This window comes from Tasmannia lanceolata, unplaced genomic scaffold (genome assembly GCF_043159265.1).
Source record: "Tasmannia lanceolata isolate RefF3 unplaced genomic scaffold, GAP_Taslan_0.1 ptg000002l, whole genome shotgun sequence".
Taxonomy (NCBI): domain Eukaryota; kingdom Viridiplantae; phylum Streptophyta; class Magnoliopsida; order Canellales; family Winteraceae; genus Tasmannia; species Tasmannia lanceolata.
The window spans coordinates 21,408,187-21,428,177 of NW_027518679.1; the positions used below are offsets into that span (position 1 = coordinate 21,408,187).

The 19,991-nt window shown below is 39.8% G+C and overlaps 1 protein-coding gene across 4 annotated transcripts in view; it reads left to right on the forward strand.

Annotated features, from left to right (window-relative positions):
- Positions 1-19,991, forward strand: part of LOC143887331 (mitochondrial Rho GTPase 1-like) — a 68,923-nt gene that overhangs the window by 37,311 nt on the left and 11,621 nt on the right. For all 4 annotated transcript variants that reach the window (XM_077391519.1, XM_077391464.1, XM_077391573.1 and 1 more), the window contains 4 exons: positions 2,849-3,060; positions 3,366-3,435; positions 10,452-10,567; positions 18,676-18,826. In XM_077391519.1, coding sequence (XP_077247634.1) covers positions 2,849-3,060; positions 3,366-3,435; positions 10,452-10,567; positions 18,676-18,826 — 549 coding nt within the window. The remainder of the gene's footprint in view (positions 1-2,848; positions 3,061-3,365; positions 3,436-10,451; positions 10,568-18,675; positions 18,827-19,991) is intronic.

Here is a 19,991-nt window from a genome sequence, read left to right on the forward strand (position 1 = left end):
TTTGTGAAGAACGAAGGAAAAAAGAAAGGAGAATTTGAAGAAAACGATGAAGTAGAATTTCGTGGGACAACCTCAAAGGATGAAAAACAAACAGAATACAATGGAATCATTGAAGAAAACAATGGAAAGACAAACATGTATGTTGAAATGCAGAAAACGACAATGATGGAGAAAAACGTAAATAATGAAAAATTGGAGATTGATTAACAGAAAAAGGAGTTTGCTGCAATTTCGTGAAGGAGCTCCCGAAATTTCTTGAATAACAACTTTAATGGCTGAAAACGACCAAAATGAGCTGGATTGGCAAGAAACAACAAGAAACAATGTGTAATTTTCCGATTCAAGCAGAATTTTGAAGAAAATGCTTCCATAATGACGTGAAATTGGGGAAAATCGTGCAGCTTGTAATTTCAGATGCAATTCAAAAATAAATTACATGAATTCAACGATTCGGAAAGAAAACAATAGGAATCAATGTGTATTTTCGAATGAAAGCAGAAAATGGAAGAAATTACTACGAAGTTGAAGAAAAATTGGTGGAAATGGAGAATTTTCGATTTGCATGGGAAATTGAAAATTTTCTGATGAATTCAATGCAAAATGGTGATTGTTCAAACAAAATTTCGTCCAAATTGGGATTCCGTTATAAATTGCATAAGCAAGGTGAGAATTCCAACAGAATTTGAGCTTCGGATCACGGAGATATGAGAATTTCTTCAAGACCTGGCTGTGATACCAAATATGATGTAGACTCTTTGTATATCTCCAACAAGTTTTCAGTTTGACAAAGATTCAATCAAGAACGGCTAGGAAATGCAGAAATTTTTTCAAAACACTAGTTCAAAACAGCAGGCTGCTGTCCAAATCAGCTTTAGAGCAGTAAAATACAAAATTTAAGCTGAGAATTAAAAAAAACAGCAAACAAGATGACCAAGAACAAGAACACAAGGATAGAGTCCGGGACTTTATTTAAATGGTAATGGAAAATTCCTAAAAGATACTTAGCTCAGCTGAAACCTCAAGGTGAGAGGATGAGGAGATGGAAGTCCTTCAATCCACAAGAATTCCTCTCCAACATCACACAAAGTTCTCTCTACAGGCAGCAACAAGAAGCAATCTCTAGTCTCTACTCCAGGCTGGAGTTTTACAATTCTCTTCTTCAAATTCAGCAAAAAGCCTCAAAACAAATAACTTCTCTACTATTTAAAGTGGACGACCAGCCTTCTTTTCTTTCTCTTTTTTAAACTAAATCACTATGTGACCCTCTAGTACCTTCTTATCACAAGTTTGCCCAATTACAATTAAGACCTACTAAGCATGAAAATTACAATGAAAGCCATGAAGGCTCTGTTACACTTTTGCCCCTACACTATTGCTAGAGTGGGCCCACTTATACTTTGGCCGGGACCTGGTCCTCATCATTCTCCCCCTCCTTAGAAAAGAGCTTGACCACAAGCTGGGCTCCATCCTGATAAAAGGGGTGTGGACTCAGGTCAATGGGCAAGCTGGGATGTCGCCCCTACTTGGCCAAAGAAAAAGAGTTGTGCCAGTGTCGGGGTCAAATACGTAACTATCTCTTGCCAGCCCTTGGATCCATGGCCCGTCACTTATAACAACACGGCCATCTCTCGTCTGGACCTCCCACCACCATATCAGTACTAATGGTGTCTTGTCTCTGCTATTATCTCTGTCCCTGTTGTATTGGAAATCGTCTGTTACATATATTTCCTCCTGAACATATGGTTTTGGCCATAAGAACCTCGGCTCGAGAAACGGATCGTTCTCATCAACTGTAATATCGGCCACATGTGGAAAAAGGGACTGTTCACATGCCAGTGTTTTCTGTGCACGGTCCAAAATAGAAATTTTTTGGCAGAAGAACATTTGTTTTCTTAGCCCACGAAATGGATGATTACCACCCATTGGTCAACGAGATGCTTTACTTTTCCCCATCCAAGGTGGGTCACAGATGGTGCTTGTGTCATAATTTCTCCAACATTGTGCTACTATATGGTGCTAGGGCTGGATCCGTGACAAGCGATTTTGTGTGAAGGTCGCTTACATGCATTGGGAAATGATACCTGCAATACTTATTTTGATAGTGGCACTTCCATCTTTAATTGTTAAAGGCTGTTATAATTCCCTAAATGCTAGTTCCTCCAACATTGACATTGGATGGTGGGAGGGTGGGACTGTGATAATCGATATGGTGCCAAGATATTCCGTGCATAGGGAAACGATAGTGTCACTCCCTTACTTTTTTAATATTGACACCTTTTGTTTTAACTATTAAAGGCTTCAAACAGTGTACCAAGGCATGGTGGTAAGGCCAGGACCACGGCAAGAGATTTAGCTTCAAAATTCCGTGGACTCAGTCAAGTAAATGAAAAATTGACAATGTCAATGACTCGGCCGAGTTCTCGTCTGAGCCCGAGTTTTGAAACGTTGCTGCTGACTGATGGTCACTGAATTTCTAGTTGCATAAACTCAAGAGAACTACAGATCTCAAATGAGAACCTTTGATTTCTTTCAAAAAAATTTGTTGTTTGCTCGGAACTACTAATTTGAGAGTTGATATATTATAGTTGTTTATATTTTGTGATGGCAGTTAACTATGGGATCTGAACCTCAGGAAATTAATAATTGTCTCGGACTTTATACTTACAAGGCGTTCTGATTTGATTTTTTGCTAACAAGTGGCTTTTCCTTGGCGCCTGAATTATTTAAATATTTTACTTCATTATTTATCAACAGCTTCCTATCTATTTGTTTTTTTATTTACCCAATTAATGTTCTGTTTAAGCTATCTGCTTTTATAGTTCATATCAGAAAATACTTGTGATTGCAGTGGGCCCTTATGACGCTGCTAGACCCGGCTAGTAGTCTAGCTAATTTGATATACCTTGGTTTTGCTGGTGACCCTGCTTCAGCATTTCATATAACTAGACGAAGAAGATTAGATTGCAAGCGGCAACAATCACAAAGAAATGTTTTCCAGTGCTATCTGTTTGGACCTAAAAAGGCTGGAAAGTCTGCACTGTTAAATTCATTTATTGGAAAGTAAGATGCCTTCTAAACTTGTTATCCAAGCATGGTTTCAAATTTCGGCTGAAATACCGAAATTTTAAGTCATTTTTTAGCAGAAACCGAAATTTATAACCTTGTATCCAAGTTAACCTAATGATCTCAAATTGTCAGATCTGGTTTGTGAAGCATCTGAGGTTTGTGAAGCATCTGAGTCGACTTGCTTAAATGTGTTTACTTCCGTTTCATTTTTGTCATTAGTCTTTTAAGTTCATTAAAGTTATTGTCTTTGTTTACAGATATTCTTTTTTTCTTCATTTGTTGATCCTTTCCAAATACAGGCCCTTCACTGGCACATATAGCGAAACGACTTATGAGCGTTTTGCAGCAAATATTTTGGACCATCTGATGGTAAGTATTATGTGAAGAAGCACCATTTCCTTATGAGAAACTAGATTAAATATCAAGGAACTCTCTCTTTCTCTCTCATTATTAAAGTTTGAGGTGTTATCTGTCTCAAAACTTCCAATCCTCTAAATAATCTCATAATACCTACCAAAAGAATTATTATTGATGATCTGAATTCGTTTTTTTTTCTAGACATCAATAAAGGTTTTTTTTTTCTCCTTATGGTGTTTAGTAGTCAAAGTTTACCTTCATTTATCTCTTATGCATTCTGAAGTGTTATTGCGATTCTCACAAGTTTTTACTGTTGATATTTGTTCATACATTTTGGAGGAAACAGTCTTCTTCCATTTAGTTATGTAGCTGCTACATAAACCTATTTGAGTGCAAAATGTTTGGTGAATGACATTTCCACCCCATTATTTCATCCTTTTCTCATGTCATCAGCTTGGGCAGTTGTTTATTGTTTATTTTTTAAAAAGGAAATGAAAAGAAGAGTAAGGTTATCATCTCTCTCTCTCTCTCTCTCTCTACAACAATCTTAGCGACTGCTGTTGTATCAGAACTGGATCGATTGGTGATAAGCTGTTTGACCAAAATAACATTGGAGGACTTTTTTATCATTTTTTGTCAAATTGTCTTCTGAAGAGGGTGTGGTATGCTGTTAAATCCCTCAAGCCAAGGATCTACGATGCAAGAAAACATAGCTGACATCGTAGGCTAAAATTTCTGTCTTCCATTGTGATACTCACCTTAGAGGTAGTTGATTGCGGGGGGGGGGGGGGAGTGGGGTGGGGGAAGAGCGGGTTTTGTTGTGTAATGTGGAAAGACGTGGTAGCGAAGCACACCTTTATATCTTTAGTTTTTGGGCCTCTCTCTCTTGTGGGGTTTCTTGATTTTAAGGTTTTCGCCTCGATGCAAAACGGCCTTGTGTGAGAATGTGGTAGAGGAACCAAGGCTTTCAGACGGAGTGCTATGACCGTGTCCATTCGTTCCAGTGCCCTCTGGAACCTTGAGATCAGCCCTAGACCAACATTTCTCTCACCATCAATGCTCCATCCAACGTTTGAAATTGGAGAACTGACATCTTCCACAAATACAATCCCCCATGTTTCATCTTCTCCTTCCATCTGCCACTCTCCAAGCTCTTGTTGTTCCAGTTGAGGTGGATCTCTCGTCTCTGTGGATGTCCCTCTAAGCTCTTGGTTTTTTTTAACCTGCAACCGAGGTTTGCAGGGGAAACTTACTTCCTCCAATGGATGTTCTGAAAACCACATTGTTACTCCAATCATCCCGGCCACGATGTCCCCTCGATCTCTACGATGAGCACCTCCTCGGTCACATTTGATTACCTTAATCATCTTTTTCCTTCCTCAAGAAGGTGAATCTCACCTAGTGTTAGGGAGATGAGGTCGTACAACTATTTTAGTTGAATTCATATATTTTTTCCAAAAGATTAAGTGGGAGGCCTCACATTTTGTCGCTAATCTCACAGAACAACTGATCTTGTAAAGACGGGTAGAGTATGGACAAGAGTAACGTCATTTAATAGCTACTAATCTCCTATGATTTGGCCGACACTTCGAATTTATTGCTGACACACGTGTCCTGCTGTGTCCGACACTCCTTTAGACACTTTTAACTGTACTGATATAAGTGTTAGACTTAATGTGGGTGTGTGGAAATGTTTTTGTGTCGTGACATGTGTGACATTCTATTTTATTACTGCATATTGCGTTTACCTCTTTTATTATTAACTATTGTCTTATTATAAACTCTTGTTTAGATCTTCTTTAACTAATATTTGTTATTGTATCATATATATATATATATATATATATATATATATATATATATATATATATATATATTTTAGCAGTGTCCCCGTTTCTAAATTTTGGAGGTTTGCCGTGTCTAACACTCTGTGTCCGTGTCGACACGCGTGTCCATGTCCACAAATCATAGCTAATCTCCCATCGCCCTTCATTCAAATTGTTGATGCATATAGGATTATACAGATGGTTACAAGTATATGATGTATCTGATTAAGGATATGCTCATAGTGACCTCTTCTAGAAATTTATCTTCTCAGGTGTTCAATTGAATAATTTCGAAATTTGGCATTTTTGTCAAGCTAATATCGTAAATTAGTACAAATATGTAAATTGAAAAATTGATTAAAATCTAAAATGTTAAACTTTATATCTATTAGACATGTGAAATAAAAATATTGCAATATTATCAAAATAGTGTCACGATTATAAAAGTCATGTTCTTGTGATAACTATCAAGAAGTTACCCAACCAAAATCTGTTCAGATAATTCTCCCAATAATATTCGTGTAAATTGAGATTTATTGGAGATACTTTTCATATAAAGTCCGCCTAAGCCATTATAACTTCAATAAAAGAAAAATCAAACGAACTGCGTGTTTAAAGCCTATCTTGACCTAGTTATAGGGCCATGTGTTGCCTCCTCTGTCTAATCAATCAAAAGCATTCGTTTCTTAATAAATCCAAAGCGTATAGGATTGGTTTTAAAAATAGCTCCAAAGCTTGAGAAATAAAGTCACCTTTTTTATCCATGGAGAGTGAGTCTTTTTTTAAGAAACAAAAGCTTTTTATTGTTTACTATGGTTAACAAGATCAACATGTAGAAGAAGAGGGGTGGAGAGAGAAAAGGGAATGGCTGGAAGAGGGTGACGAATGGAGGAGGGCGAAGAGATGGCTGGAGGATTGGCAATGTCGCCATTGCCACTATCATAATTTTAGTTGGCGGAAAAATAGCAGTCTGTAATCGAAATATAGTGAAACAAGCTTGGGGGGGGGGGTGTGTTTTTAAAAGAAATCAAAAATGGGAATTGGCACTGCTCTCCTTATCTCTCAACTTCGAGTGGCGGGAAAATTGCCGTTGGTGCCGCCGGAATAAAATCCTTTCCAAATGGGTTCCTCTCTCTTTATCCTGCCCTCTATCCTGCATGGACTTGGTCCGTGTGGAGGGCGATCTATGGCCTGACACTGGCACTATCTCTCACAAGATTGTAGGATCTCCGATCTTGTGCATTTTGGGTAGGGAAGTGGAAGTTCGGATGGAATCCTTAAAATCCTGTCTGATTGGGAAAAAGAAGAGCCCTAATGGATCTTTAGAGGACCTTTGGCTTTGGGCGCAAAAGATTTGGAATATCCCATCACTGCAATGCCCATGTATATTGTCGGAAGATGAGCTTCTCTTTATGTTCGAATCTGAATTTCATCCCTCTAAGGTTCTCTCTAGCAGCTCTGAGGTTTTGGAACCTCATTTGCGTTCACTCGCTTCGTGGAATGAGGAATTCGTTCAACATGAGAAAGCTCTGTGGGTTAACTTCTATGGTATACCATTACATGCTTGGGCCACATCAACGGTGGAGGCTATAGGAAGTCTGTTTGGAAGAGTCCTAGAAACAAAAATGGAAAGAAATCACCAGCATTGCATGAGCTTCGTCTCGGCAAAAATTCTAGCCTCCCGAAGGATTTTCTCAAGCTCTTTTGCCAAAATTAGAATCTTGAATCATGTCTATAGAATTGGGATTGAAATCCCCGAGAATTCTGTTTGCTCTACCAATTCTGGGCTGTCATCCACCTTGGATCGGCGCCTGCCTGAAGCCCGTTCGGTTTCAGTCCTGGTCGCCGATCCGAGTCGGGGCCTGTTTGGTTTCGGTGTCATATCTAATCTCCCTAATGCTCTGCCCAAGGATGGATTCGAGATTTGTCCCGAGTTTGGTCCTCTGTACCCTGAAGGCAGGCGTTCTGTGAACTTGTTGGTGGAGCCCGAGGCAGTTGGTCCCCATGCCCCTAGGCGGAAAGTTACGCGGGTAGCTGACGAGAGCCATCTTGATTTAAATCTTAAGGGTAGGGTGGACCCTGATATTCTGACAAGCTCCTAGGGTTGTCAGCTGAAAGCTTCCCATTAAGGGAGAGAGATAAAACTGTAGCCTTTTCTATTTTTAACTTTTGTGTCTAGAGTGGCTTTTGGTATGGTTTGTCCCATCTATCTTTATTGTTTGGACTTTTGAGGTGGGCCACATTAATCCTACTGCGAAAATGAATAATTATTTCCGTTACAGAGGAAAGGAAAGCTGTAAGGTCATAAATTGATTTTTTTTTTTTTTTTTTTGCATTAATAGTTTTCCAACTTGAAGAATAGTGAGTAGTTTAAGGAGTCTCTTTGGATTCAATAGGTTTTCTGGGTGCTTCTAGTTCTGGTCAACCAAGATACCTCTTAGAAATGGAGAATCAAGGTAGTTCTAGTGATCCTTCTGCTTTCTCTGGTGGAAGAAGGAGCGGTTATTCACGGAGACTATGATTTTGGAAAATATTCTTAAGAGGATAAAATCGATGAATTGTGGTGAAGAAAGGGCTCTGATCATGGACCTGACGCCCAAAGAAGTAGCCAAAGATCTCCTTCGCAAGCAGTGGAAAATCTTTGAGCTAGACGCTCAGGATTGCCCTTTTACCTTATTCAGCCTCACTGGGTCAGGCGAGGTTAGAGACACCCACTCGCCGCTTTTTAAACACCCTTTCTTCAAATCTCTGTTGGCTGAAGAAAGGGCTGAGATGAGGCAAAATTGGGAAGCTAATAAGGTGGTAGGTATCCGTCAAGTGGAAGAAAGGATTGCCGAGAGAAGAATCCCTAGTCGTTTGGAGTGGGTTCCAGACGAATTACTCATCGAAATGCCGGACTTTCTAATCCAGCACATCCTGGAGGAACTGGAGAAGTGTGCAGCATAGTTTAGTCTGGTTAAGGTGGGGCGGTGCTAAAACTTTTTTGTTTTTGTGTGGCCTGGTGTTCCTGTGGAAGTTTGCTAGAATCTTTTTGGGGTTTGGGTGGCCTGGTATTTGTGGCTATGGTACATAGTATCCTTCTTTTAGTAACCCTACTGGCCTAGGACTATGCTTCTGGCCAGATAAATATGAATTGTTGCTATGTAATGAAAGTTGGGACCCCTGGTCTCCAGTGGACCTTTCATAGTATCAATAAAATTGTCATCTTTCAAAAAAAAAAGATCAACATGTGTGATGAGTTGAAGAAATTCTTGAGGAAATGGCAGACTACTTGTTTGTTCATTGCAAAACATTGTGTAGGTTGTTGTTAATCTCTTGTTCTTGGGTCGCAATGTGCTTTCCCAATCTTTCTAATGGACCTATTTGGCAAGTGATTGAGTCGACTGTTAGGCTACAATGCTCAAATTCGTCAAGAAGTAATTCAATTTGAAGGGTTGGGAGATTTGGAACTCAATTGGCGAGTCATTGTTTTTTCTTTTTCCTTTTCATTTATGGTTTCAGAATGAAAAATAAGTTCAGCCTTTTTTTTGGAATTTCCGTATTTTTAGTAAGAAGAAAAACTAAAGCCCTTTAAACTGAAATTAATATTATTGGTTTTATTTCACAATGTTTACTTTTTAAAATATTTCTTGTTCAAACAAAACCACTTAGAAGCTGCACAATCTTTTTCCTTTCTTTTTTTTCCTTTTTGTTATTTTTACACTAAAATCCCATTTGGATTTTCATTCAAAAAATCCCATTTGGATTTATGCAACGAATACTCACAGAATAGCCCGTCTTCAATGGCTTAATGATGCCAGATTTTTGTGTATTCTATGAATTGAATCCTTATCTTTGTAGCCTAAAAAATACGTGGATGAAATCAAACTTGTATTAGTTTGATACAAGGGATTGGATGTGCATAGTTGAGAAGTAAAAGGAAAGGAATATAGATTCCCATCTCTTTACTTTTCCGCTTGAGAGAGGAAAGTCAAACAGTAAAAAAGGCTTGCATTTGGAGAATTTACAGCCGACAAGGACTGTCATGTGAATAGTAAATGGCAACAAAACGATGCTAGGAGATTTCTCCTTTTACTTTGGTTTTGCTATTTTTTAATCCAACCAAACGGACCCAAAGAAAATCAAACTTCTATAGATTTCAGTCCTCGTGCAGCAAGAAATACATGAACGCCCAAACCATGCTGTGGATGTTGCCTTGAATAGTTTAGGTTTCCTTTGGGTGCTCCTAGTTTTTTCTAGCCCGGTATGATCATAATTTTTTAACAAATGAAAGAAAGGATTAATGTCATATTAATAATCTCAGATAGGATTAAATAAGTAATTAAGTAAACAAGCATTAAGAAACCCTGCAATTCTTGGTGCAAAAAAGATGGTTATCATCCTATTTATAGTCATCGTTCCGGAGCGTTAAACAGTACAACAGTGGGTTAAGAAGCCGCGCTCTTTAGACGAACAAAAAGAGAAGACTAATAAAATGGACAAAAGAAAAAAAAAGAGACCGAGATTCCGATCAGAAATAAAAATCTGGCATTGGCGTTGGTCATGCAACTTCCGATGGTGGGAGGTTCAGATCCATATCCAGGACTCTCTTGGGCGGGTATGTTGCAAATCTACGGCAGAAGAAGAATTGGAATCGGAATCGGAATCGCTCTGTACGCCTCCAACATGGATGGCATGGTAATCAGCTGCCGCCGCCGCGAACCTCAGCCATTGATTCTCCGATCTGACGATAGTGCTGCAGCCTTGTATGCCATGGTAGAAGAAGAATCTGACGGCAGAAGAAGAATCTGACGATAGTGCTGCAGCCTTTAAAAAAAAAAAAAAAAAGGAGAATCGGAATCGCTCTGTACGCCTCCAACATGATGGCATGGTAATCAGCTGCCCCGCCGCGAACCTCAGCCATTGATTCTCCGATCTGATGATAGTGCTGCAGCCTTGTATGATCATATTGCTGTTGGTTTTTCTGTTAATGCAACTTACAAAATCTATGGGTATAGACCTGTAAAGAATGTTTGTTATCTTAGCTATCATCCCTCATGCTGTAATATACTATTAGTGTCTTATTGCTTAATGTAGATTTGGTTCTCATTTTTTTACATACCCAATATCCCTTCACTTTTTTCGACTCTTGAATTTATTTTGTTTTATTTTTTTTCTCTTTGGTTTTCTGGCTGATTATATATATTCTTGTCGTCTATGAAGGACAAACCTAAGGAGACCCTTATACTGAGGGAAATACCAGAAGATGGAGTTAAAAATCTGCTCTCTAATAATGAATCCTTGGCAGCTTGTGACATAGCAGTATTTGCATACGATAGGTATTGCTCGAACAGTTCATTTCTGATTAGCTTTTTTGTAGGTTCAGCTCCAAATTAATATGTATATCTATTAGTGTTAATGTTACAGATTCCTACCACCACCATCATTTTTTTTAACTTCTCAACTTGTATTTTCTGACTAAAAGATTTTGTTTTTTCATCCCATAAGTTGTTCTGTATATTGTTAGGCTGAGGCATCAGTTGGTCATTTTAAATAGCTTCCTAAGCTGTTTCTTGGAAGCCATCACCATCTATACTTTATATTCTCTGATGGACTTGTATTTGAATGAGGAATTTGATTTTTGTTCATGTTGTTGTATGTCTTTTGTGGCTTTTATTACAATGCTTTTTGGTTACAAGTACAATTGTTCGACTAAATCGTTAAATTTAACTAGCATTCTAATTGGTTCCTTTGTGGTGGAGCTTTACGTAATTTAGTATAAGTTTATTTGATCTACTAGTTAAATTGTTATGTTCTCGCTACACGTGTTGGAAAACGAGAAGAATTTCACCTACACAAGGTCTTGCATGTTAGTTGTAATATATTTTCCTATTGCCAACTGTAGAGACTGTTATTTTACCCCCTTGGGAATCTATGCACATTAAATAACTTATAGGTTTACTTTGAAATTTCTTCTTGTTAGCAGAAGATGTCGTCCAAGTTAGATAACTACACAGCTGTATATTAAATAAATTATAGGTTTACTTTGAAATTTCTTCTTGTTAGCAGAAGATGTCGTCCAAGTTAGATAACTACACAGCTGTACTTTGCAAGTGTTCGAAGTAACCTAATCTCCATTGAGAAAGAGATTGAAGAGAGGTGGAGGAGAAAGAGAGTAGGGGAGAAAGTGAGTCGAATAATGACCTCTAAGATATATGATATATATGTGTGTGTGTGTGTGTGTGTGTGTGTTCACTTAGGGTTACATACAAAGACTAAAATACCCTTCTAACACTCCCCCTCGATATGGAGTGTATATGCTATATAACCGTGGCTTGTTACAGATATCTCTCAACTTGGATTTCCCCAATGGTTTAGTAAATACATCTGCCAACTGATCTCCAGATCGAGTGAAGGTAGTGCTAATCTCTCATCTTTGAATCTTTTCACGAACAAAGTGACAATCTACTTCAATATGCTTCGTCCTCTCATGGAACACTGCATTGGAATACAATGAATATGGAGATGAAGAAGGAATACCACAATCTATGACAGAAGAGACCTCAACCATGTCAACTCTCCGCGTGTATGAGCCATAGCTCGATACTATGCCTCTGCACTCAACCTAGCGACCACATCTTGCTTCTCACTCCGCTAGGGCTGGCAATTTCACCTGGAAAAGCAGGGATCCGCCCCGCCCCGCTTGGGGAGGGGATTCCCCGATTTGAGTGGGGAAGGGGATTAAAAAAATTCCCCGGTGCGGGGAAGGGGAGGAGAAGGGGATGGAGTTGGCCCCGCCCGGCCCCGACCCGCATTAATGCCATTTTTTTCTTGTGTTTTTTTAAGTGTTTTTTTTTTTTTTTGGGAAAACTACTAGAAACCCCTTGGATCAAAACATATCTACAAGATTCCCCCAAAATTTTCATAATTTCTATTAGTACAGTTTTGTCCCTGAAATAGCTTTTTATGTTTTCTTTTACCCGTAATCCATTGGGCATTGTCCCTCATTATATTAGTATATTACCCTTAGAAATCCCTAAAATCTCTCCATCGAACCATCACTATAAGGCAACATTAAATTCTTTGAAAATCTCCCTCCCCCAAATAAAGGTAACATCTCTCTGATGAGTGATGAGATTTTATATGGTGTGCGCTCGTATAGTCCATTATTTTTCAAAAAGTAATGTATGGGCTACACCATAGGATGATCCAAACCGTCCATTTGATAGGCTACAATTTAAAAGTACTTTACAGGCCACACCATAGATCATCCAAACCGTCCATTTGATGGGCCACAACGTAAATAGATTCCGGCCCAAAAATCATTTCCATAGGATGATTGCAACCCTCCGATCTATAGAAGGTACCATAATATGCAATTCCTCTATAGATCAGAGGGTTGGGATTATCCTATGGAAATGATTTTTGGGCCACAACCTATTTACGTTGTGGCCCATCAAATGGACAGTTTGGATTATCCTACAATGTGCTCATCAAGTGGAAGGTTTGGATCATCCTATGCCTATGGTAGTATGGTGTGCCCATCAAATGGACGGTTTGGATCTTCCTATGGTGTGGCACGTACAGTACTTTTTGGCAAGTGGGATTGGGAATTAGGGATCTGCTAGGGACTATTGATCAATTAAATAAATCTGAGAGCAACCACCTTTGTCCCCATGTTAATAAAATGAATAAGACAAAATCTTAGCCTATGTGGGTTGTGTGGCTACTCTCACATGCAACAGGCAAGCCGCAACATGCCTGAAGTGATTGTCCCTAACAAATCTTTAGTTTTAAACCTAACATTTAACAAAGTAAAGTGAGAAAGTAAAGTGATTGTCCCCGAAGGATGCAGGGCGGGGAAGGGGAGGGGATGGGGATTAGATATTCCCCGTGGGGAGGGGAGGGGGATTCCCCACCATCCCCGCAGTGGGGAGGGGAAGGGGAGGGGGAAAATTCCCCGCAGAGGGGAAGGAGTAGGGGAGCCCAACATCCGGCCCCGACCCGCCCCGTTGCCAGCCCTACACTCCGCCAAAGACACTAGATTTCCTGCAACAAAGGTGCAGTAACCTGTAGTCGATCTCCTATCTACTGAAGATCTTGCCCGATCTTCACATCCAATATGATTATGCTTCCTGAAGAACAAGCCTTTTCCGGGTGCATATTTCAATTATAACTATCTATAGGGTTGCTCGCCAATGCGAAGTACGAGGAGAACTCATAAACCGACTTACTCCCACTGCATGCGACATGCCAGGACGAGGTCGAAGCCAATCGAGCAAGAGTATGACTTATGCCACTGGAGAAACAGGCTTCCTTATGCCTATCTCGAAAGAGCTCTATTCTATAGGGCTTCACCTCCTTTGTTTGCTTTGAAGCCTTCTCTTTCATATCCGTAGCTCCTGTCTTCCTCCTCATGAGATGAAATGCATAGGATCCCTTCGCCGGGAATTAGATCTTGCTCCTTGTCCCCCCCCCCCTCTTCAGAGAAAATGGAGAGATGAGTTGATGGATTTATCGGATCCTAGTTCCGGATTGACGGAGCTCGAATCCGCAGCTTCCTTCATTTTGGTTGGTCAGTAACTACAAATCATAACTATTGATTAGTGAGAATCGCGGCTTGATTTGGATTTAGAATATATGAATATATTCATGATGATTTCGGAATATAATTCATTTCGGTTTCGGATCCGACCGAAATAGTAATAGTACTTCATTTGTTTATATTTTATATATCTATCTATCTATATGTAATTTCGTCCTGTTCCTTGGAAGGGTGGAACAAACATTCTATTCTGTTCACAATTAAATAAATCAGTTTACTAACGAGCCTCCTATATCTCTGCTAGAGTCCTCCAATAGCTCCCCTTGATCTGAATAAAGCTTTACATTGGGGTCCATAGGAACCTCAGCAGGCTTTGTTCCCAAGGACCCCATCTCCTCTAGTATGTCCAGAACATACTTCTTCTATGACAAGTAAAGACCACCTTGAGAATATGCTACCTCTATGCCCAGAAAATACCGAAGATGTCCTAGGTCTTTGGTGCGAAATTCCGTCTGAAGGAATGCTTCAAGTCTTTGTATCCCCAGTAATCACATTGTCATCCACATACACTATCTACATGATATAGCCAGCATCAGAATAGGAGCTGAATACAGAGTGGTTGACCACACACTGCTTTATACGAAAACACATAATGGCCTCACTGAATCTACCAAACCATGCTCGTGGAGACTGATTCAGCTCATATAATGCCTTACGTAGATGACATACCGAACCGATCTCGTTCTGAGCAACATACCCAGGAGGTTGCTCTATATATACCTCTTTAGAGAGGTCTCCATGTAAGAGGCATTCTTCACTTCAAACTGATAGAGTGGCTAACCCTGGTTAACTGCCAATGAGATAAACACATGACCAGATGGAATCTTGGCTATTGGAGAAAAGGTCTTTGTATAGTCCACTCCCAATGTCTGGGCATTGCCCTTAGCAAACAAACGGGATTTCAAACAATCCACGGTTTCGCCTGGAAAATACTTATTAGGAAACACCCAACGACATCCAACAGTTTGGGTACCCTTAGGCAGCAGAACAAGCTTCCATATATGGTTAGAGTGGAGGGCCTCCATCTCAGCCTCCATAGCAGAACACCAACATGGATGAGGTAATGGCTCTGCAATAAACTTAGGAGAACAGTAGATGATAATGAAGAATAAAACTCATGTAAGATGGAGAAACACGATCATAAGATACAAATGAAAGATAGGATGAGCAGAAGAACATGACCGAGTCCTAGAAGCAATATGGGACTCAACAAAAATAGAGGCTAGGTCATTACCTGAGGTGGATCTGCCAAACTGAGGAGGACGTGGATCGGGTGAGGTGGAGCTAAGGTAGAAGCAGTCTGATTAGTGAGTACTGGCGAATACCGCCAGATTTAACCTGCAACTGTGAAGGCAGAGCAGTCACAACAGGACTAGGTATAGGGAGAGGCAAACCAGCCTAATGAACAGAGTCAGTATCACAGTGAGACAAATACGATGTATCCTCAACATCTGTTTCAAGACTAGGTATAGAAGTTTTTGTTAGAACATCCGTTTCAGATTAGTCTATTTTCGTCTTCTCAGTTTCTTCTTTTTTTTGGCCTCCAATGAGGTATGATTAGATTAAAGCTTGGAAGGAGAGTTGTTTTTTGTTCTCTTTCCCTCCTCTCTCTCTCTCTATGCATCTCTCCCTTTCTTGTGGGTCACTCGGGTTGCCATTTTCGGCGATCCGGGTCGAAAACGACCCACGTTTGGGGTTGGCGACCCTGGATCGCGGGTCGGAGCGTGGGAGGGCGATCCCGGTAACATTGCCTCGGCCTCCATGACCACTATGATCATAACCGGACTGCACATCAAGAACATAGTTCTCAACTCATGAGTCACTCGATACCTCAATCCGCATGGAACACTAGACACACGAGAAAACATCATCAAGGGATGGGAGAGATCTGAGGCACCCAAAATGCTAGCGAATAGGGAGGAACTGAGGCCCCAAGGCATCTGGTAACTACATCACTCTCAAGTCCTCCTAGTACTTGGCTAACATTGTAGCATCAGTGGTGAAGGGCAGATACATATCAAGCTGCTCACATAAGGTCACAAACTGGGAATAAAACTTGAACACCGACTTATCACCATGTTGCAGATGTAGGAGTTCCGAGCATGGTTTTAAATCTTAGTTTCGGACTCAGCCGAAACTGAACTTTCGGCCGAAATTACCAAAATCAGTAATTTTGGCCGAAATCTTGGAAGAAATTTTAAAAGAAAGCATTTAAACGAAATTTCGGTTTCGGCTGATTTTGGTTTCGGTCTTGACCGAAATCCAAAATTTCTGACCAAAATTTCCGATTTTGGTCGAAATTTAAAACCATGGTTCCGAGTAGCCATCACATATCCTCGTCAGGTTGTTCACATTGGAAGAGAGGGTTTTAGCACATTTCCAAATATCTTTGGAAGTGAGAAAATACATCATTGGACCATCAATCTTTGGTTCCATTCTATTCCACAAAAGAGTCTTGATAAGCACATCCTTCTGTCTACACTTCTCGTACGATTTGTCATCGACCGGGGGACATCCCGTTCACTATACTCAACTTTGCACCTGGCTAGAAGAAAAGATTAAACTGCCATACGCTACGGAGGATAATTAGAGCCTTCCAACTTGATGGATGTCAGGGATCTCCATCAAAGATGAACTAGTAGATGTAGCCATGAAGGCAAGATGCGCTGAGAAGAAGAGTTATCAACGTACAACTAGAAGAATGCAGAACAACCAGTAGAGGAAGAAAATCACCTGGGCGTCAAGGAGGCTGCCCAACAAAACACCCCAAGGCTCCGGAACGGAAAAGAGCCGAGCACAGAGCACAAACTAATCAAAGACGAAGGAACCAACAACAAGATAGTTCCGGAGGCCCGCAGTAACAAGGGATAGGGATATGGGTAGAAAGAAATGTTCAGACCGACGAGTTTCAGTCTCTGGGGTGTGGGGGGGGGGGGGGGCAACCCAAATTTTTTTTGGGTGCTACACTTCTTCGATAATATACGGGCCCTAGAATCAGAACATAGGGCTCTGATAACATGTTCTATGTAACCTAATCTCCATGGAGAAAGAGAATGAAGAGAGGCGGAAGAAAAAGAGAGTGAGGGAGAAAGTGAGTCGAATAATGACCTCTAAATGTATATGATATGTGCGTGCGTGCGTTCACTTAGGGTTACATACAATGACTAAAATACCCTCTAACAACCAGCTGCAATAAAACATTGAGAACTTAATAATAACATATGAATAGACGTATATTCCTTTGATCAAGATCATTTTGAAAAAGTCAGGAATTGAATACAGAACTCTGGGACCTTTTGAAATCTCTATTTCTCATGTGCATATTTTAGTCATTATGTTTCTTTTTCAGTTCTTTGTATTCCGTGTCTCCAAGGGCATATATGGATATCACACTTTGAGCTTCTTATTAGGGTCGATGAGTGGGAACATCGGGGTCATGAATTAATCCCAATTCCCCTACCGAAAGGCCTTGTATTGGGGTCCTCTGTGCTTTTTTTTTTTCAAACAGGGATCTGTCTTAAGGTTTCAAGCTCCTCAAGACTCATGTATCGATGCATTTTTTAAAAAACTGTAACAATATGTTATTGGATATCGGGAAATTGCAGAATAGAAAATGCCTTGACCACAATGGTCTTAGAGCTTACAGGGGGAATATTCTAGACTCTAGAGTCATTTATCAAGCCTTAAAAAAAAATTAAAATTATGTATCTTCATTGCTATCGTTAAGAATAGAAGAGGTAGATCCTGTAGTTTTGGAACCAGCAACCATTTTTTCCTGCCGTGGTATTCATTTTGTTGCGGAATAAGCATTGAATAGTTTATCTGAGTCATCCTTTATTGCTGTTGTTATGCATGGAAAGAGTTGGACCCTGTAATTTTAGCACCATGCAGCCATTCTTTTCTTTTGTGGTATTCATGTTGTTATGTATGAATATTGATTAGTTTACAAATTATACCATTCCAAAAAAGGTAAAAAAAACATTGTCTAGTTTATTTGTGCATCATGTCCGTAGATATTTCTGTTTATATACTTTCACATGTCTTACCTTCACATTGAGCTATACTTTGCAAGTGTTTTAATTTCTGTTCATTTAATCTTATGATTTAGTCGACACTTTGAATTTATTGCCGACACGCGTGTCTTGCCGTGTCCGACACGGCACGTGTGTTGACACTCCTTTAGACACTTTTAGTTTGTTAAATGAATACCATATTTCTATTGTTGCAAATTATGATGGTAATCAGTAATTTTATGTGTATGCACATGCCACTATTTCTAGATTTTTAGATGTTGCCATGTCAGACAACTCGTATCCTTGTTGAAACTCGATACAAATCCATATCTATAATCATGATTATATGTACTTTGTATTTTAGCCGTGTCCCGTTTCTAAATTTTGGGGGTTTGCCATGTCCGACACCCCGTGTCCGTGTCGACACGCAACACTCATGTCTGTATCCACGAAGCATAGATTTAGTCCCGTACGGGAATTCAGTGTTCTCATTTTTTTGCTTCTCTTTCCCTTGTGCAAATCACGTATGCTGCCTGCCTGCCATCCAATTTTTCAGCTCCATTTTGCCTGTTTATCTGTGCTGATTAGAACAAACTTTCTATATAATTTGAGACATCATCTCTTTAGAGGCCTTGTAATGTTACTAGGCTTACGGACAACCAAAAGTAACTGTTAGCAACGGAAGGCTTTTATGTTGCTTCTTTATCTTACTAATTATATTCCTATTTTGGAAGTGAACATTGTTAATTAGATTCACTTTTTGGCCATTTTTTATATTGCTGATTTCCAGGGCCAGTGATTTGAGGTATTAACTTTTTTGCATTTGTAGTTCTGATGAAAATTCATGGCGTAAAGCAATGGATCTGCTTGTGGATGTTGCTAGTCATGGAGAAAACACTGGCTTTGGGGTGCCATGCCTCATTGTTCCTACTAAGGATGACCTAGATCCGTCTCCAATGGCCTTACAACATTCAACAAGGGTATATACTTTATTCTTCAGGGTTCCTTATCTCTTTCCTCACACCCTTAGTTTTGTACTTCCTCATCCAATTAGTGATACTCTTTTTTCATCTTGATGGTTTATTAGTAAATGCGAAATCGTAATTATCCTTTTTATCACACGAGAATAGCTAGGAAGTAAGAACCATTCTAGACTACCATATAATGAGCCGGTCTTATTATTTGGGATATTGTGCCATACATGGCGTCGATGTAGCACTTTCAACACCAAAAATTACTAATTGTTAACCCATATGCGTACACACATATTATGAATGATGAGAGCTTTATAAAGGCTAAAAGAACAAAACAACAAATAAGCTTCATAAAGGCTGAAAGAACAAAAGAACAAAATCTCGCCAAGAGCATCTGCAAATCTCAAGGGTAAGCCTCCTTAGATTGCATCCACTATATCACATTTCGGCATTCCCCTTCCACAATCACCGGCTCAAGATGTAACGAGGTCCAAACTTGAGACCCACTCAAGCACAAGAATCTCGACTTCATTGTAGTCTTTAAAATCGATTGGCCCATTGTAAGCCAATCTAGCTAGTTGTCATGGTCCCTAATAGTACTGTGAATGCCGGATGGATTAAGATCACCAAAACTGGAGCTGTCAAAACTAATTAAGAATGAACCCTGGGAAAAGGATCACACGGGGAAGACAGTATTATCCACTACGGCACTCAAGGTTGGAAAACTCAGGACTCGAAATGTTGGAAATCATGCTAGGTCTAAAGGATCTCATAAGAGTGCATCTTGATCTTTGGGTCCTGCAAAATGAAGATCTATTGATCATGAAAAAAGTTTTATTGGATTTCATATCGAGAAAGAAACATTCATGCCTTGCTTTCAAGTGGAGTAGTTTGCTACTCTTACATCATATATCACTTCTCTATTCCCTCTTTGGTGCTGGTCCTTCTGGGGTTTAAGATGAGGGAGAGCTTGGACTAGATCCAAAAACTCTAGTGGTGGGAAAGCTCCAACCCACCTCACGGTGCGAGGTCTCAATTTTTTTACACCTCTCTACAACTCCACCTAGGTTTTTCCTTGAGGCGTAGAAATCTTAGTGAGCTATGGTTCTCCCTCTTCTTATTTACAGAGTTATAAAAGTTTGGCTAGGAGGGGATTTTCTTGGATAAGATT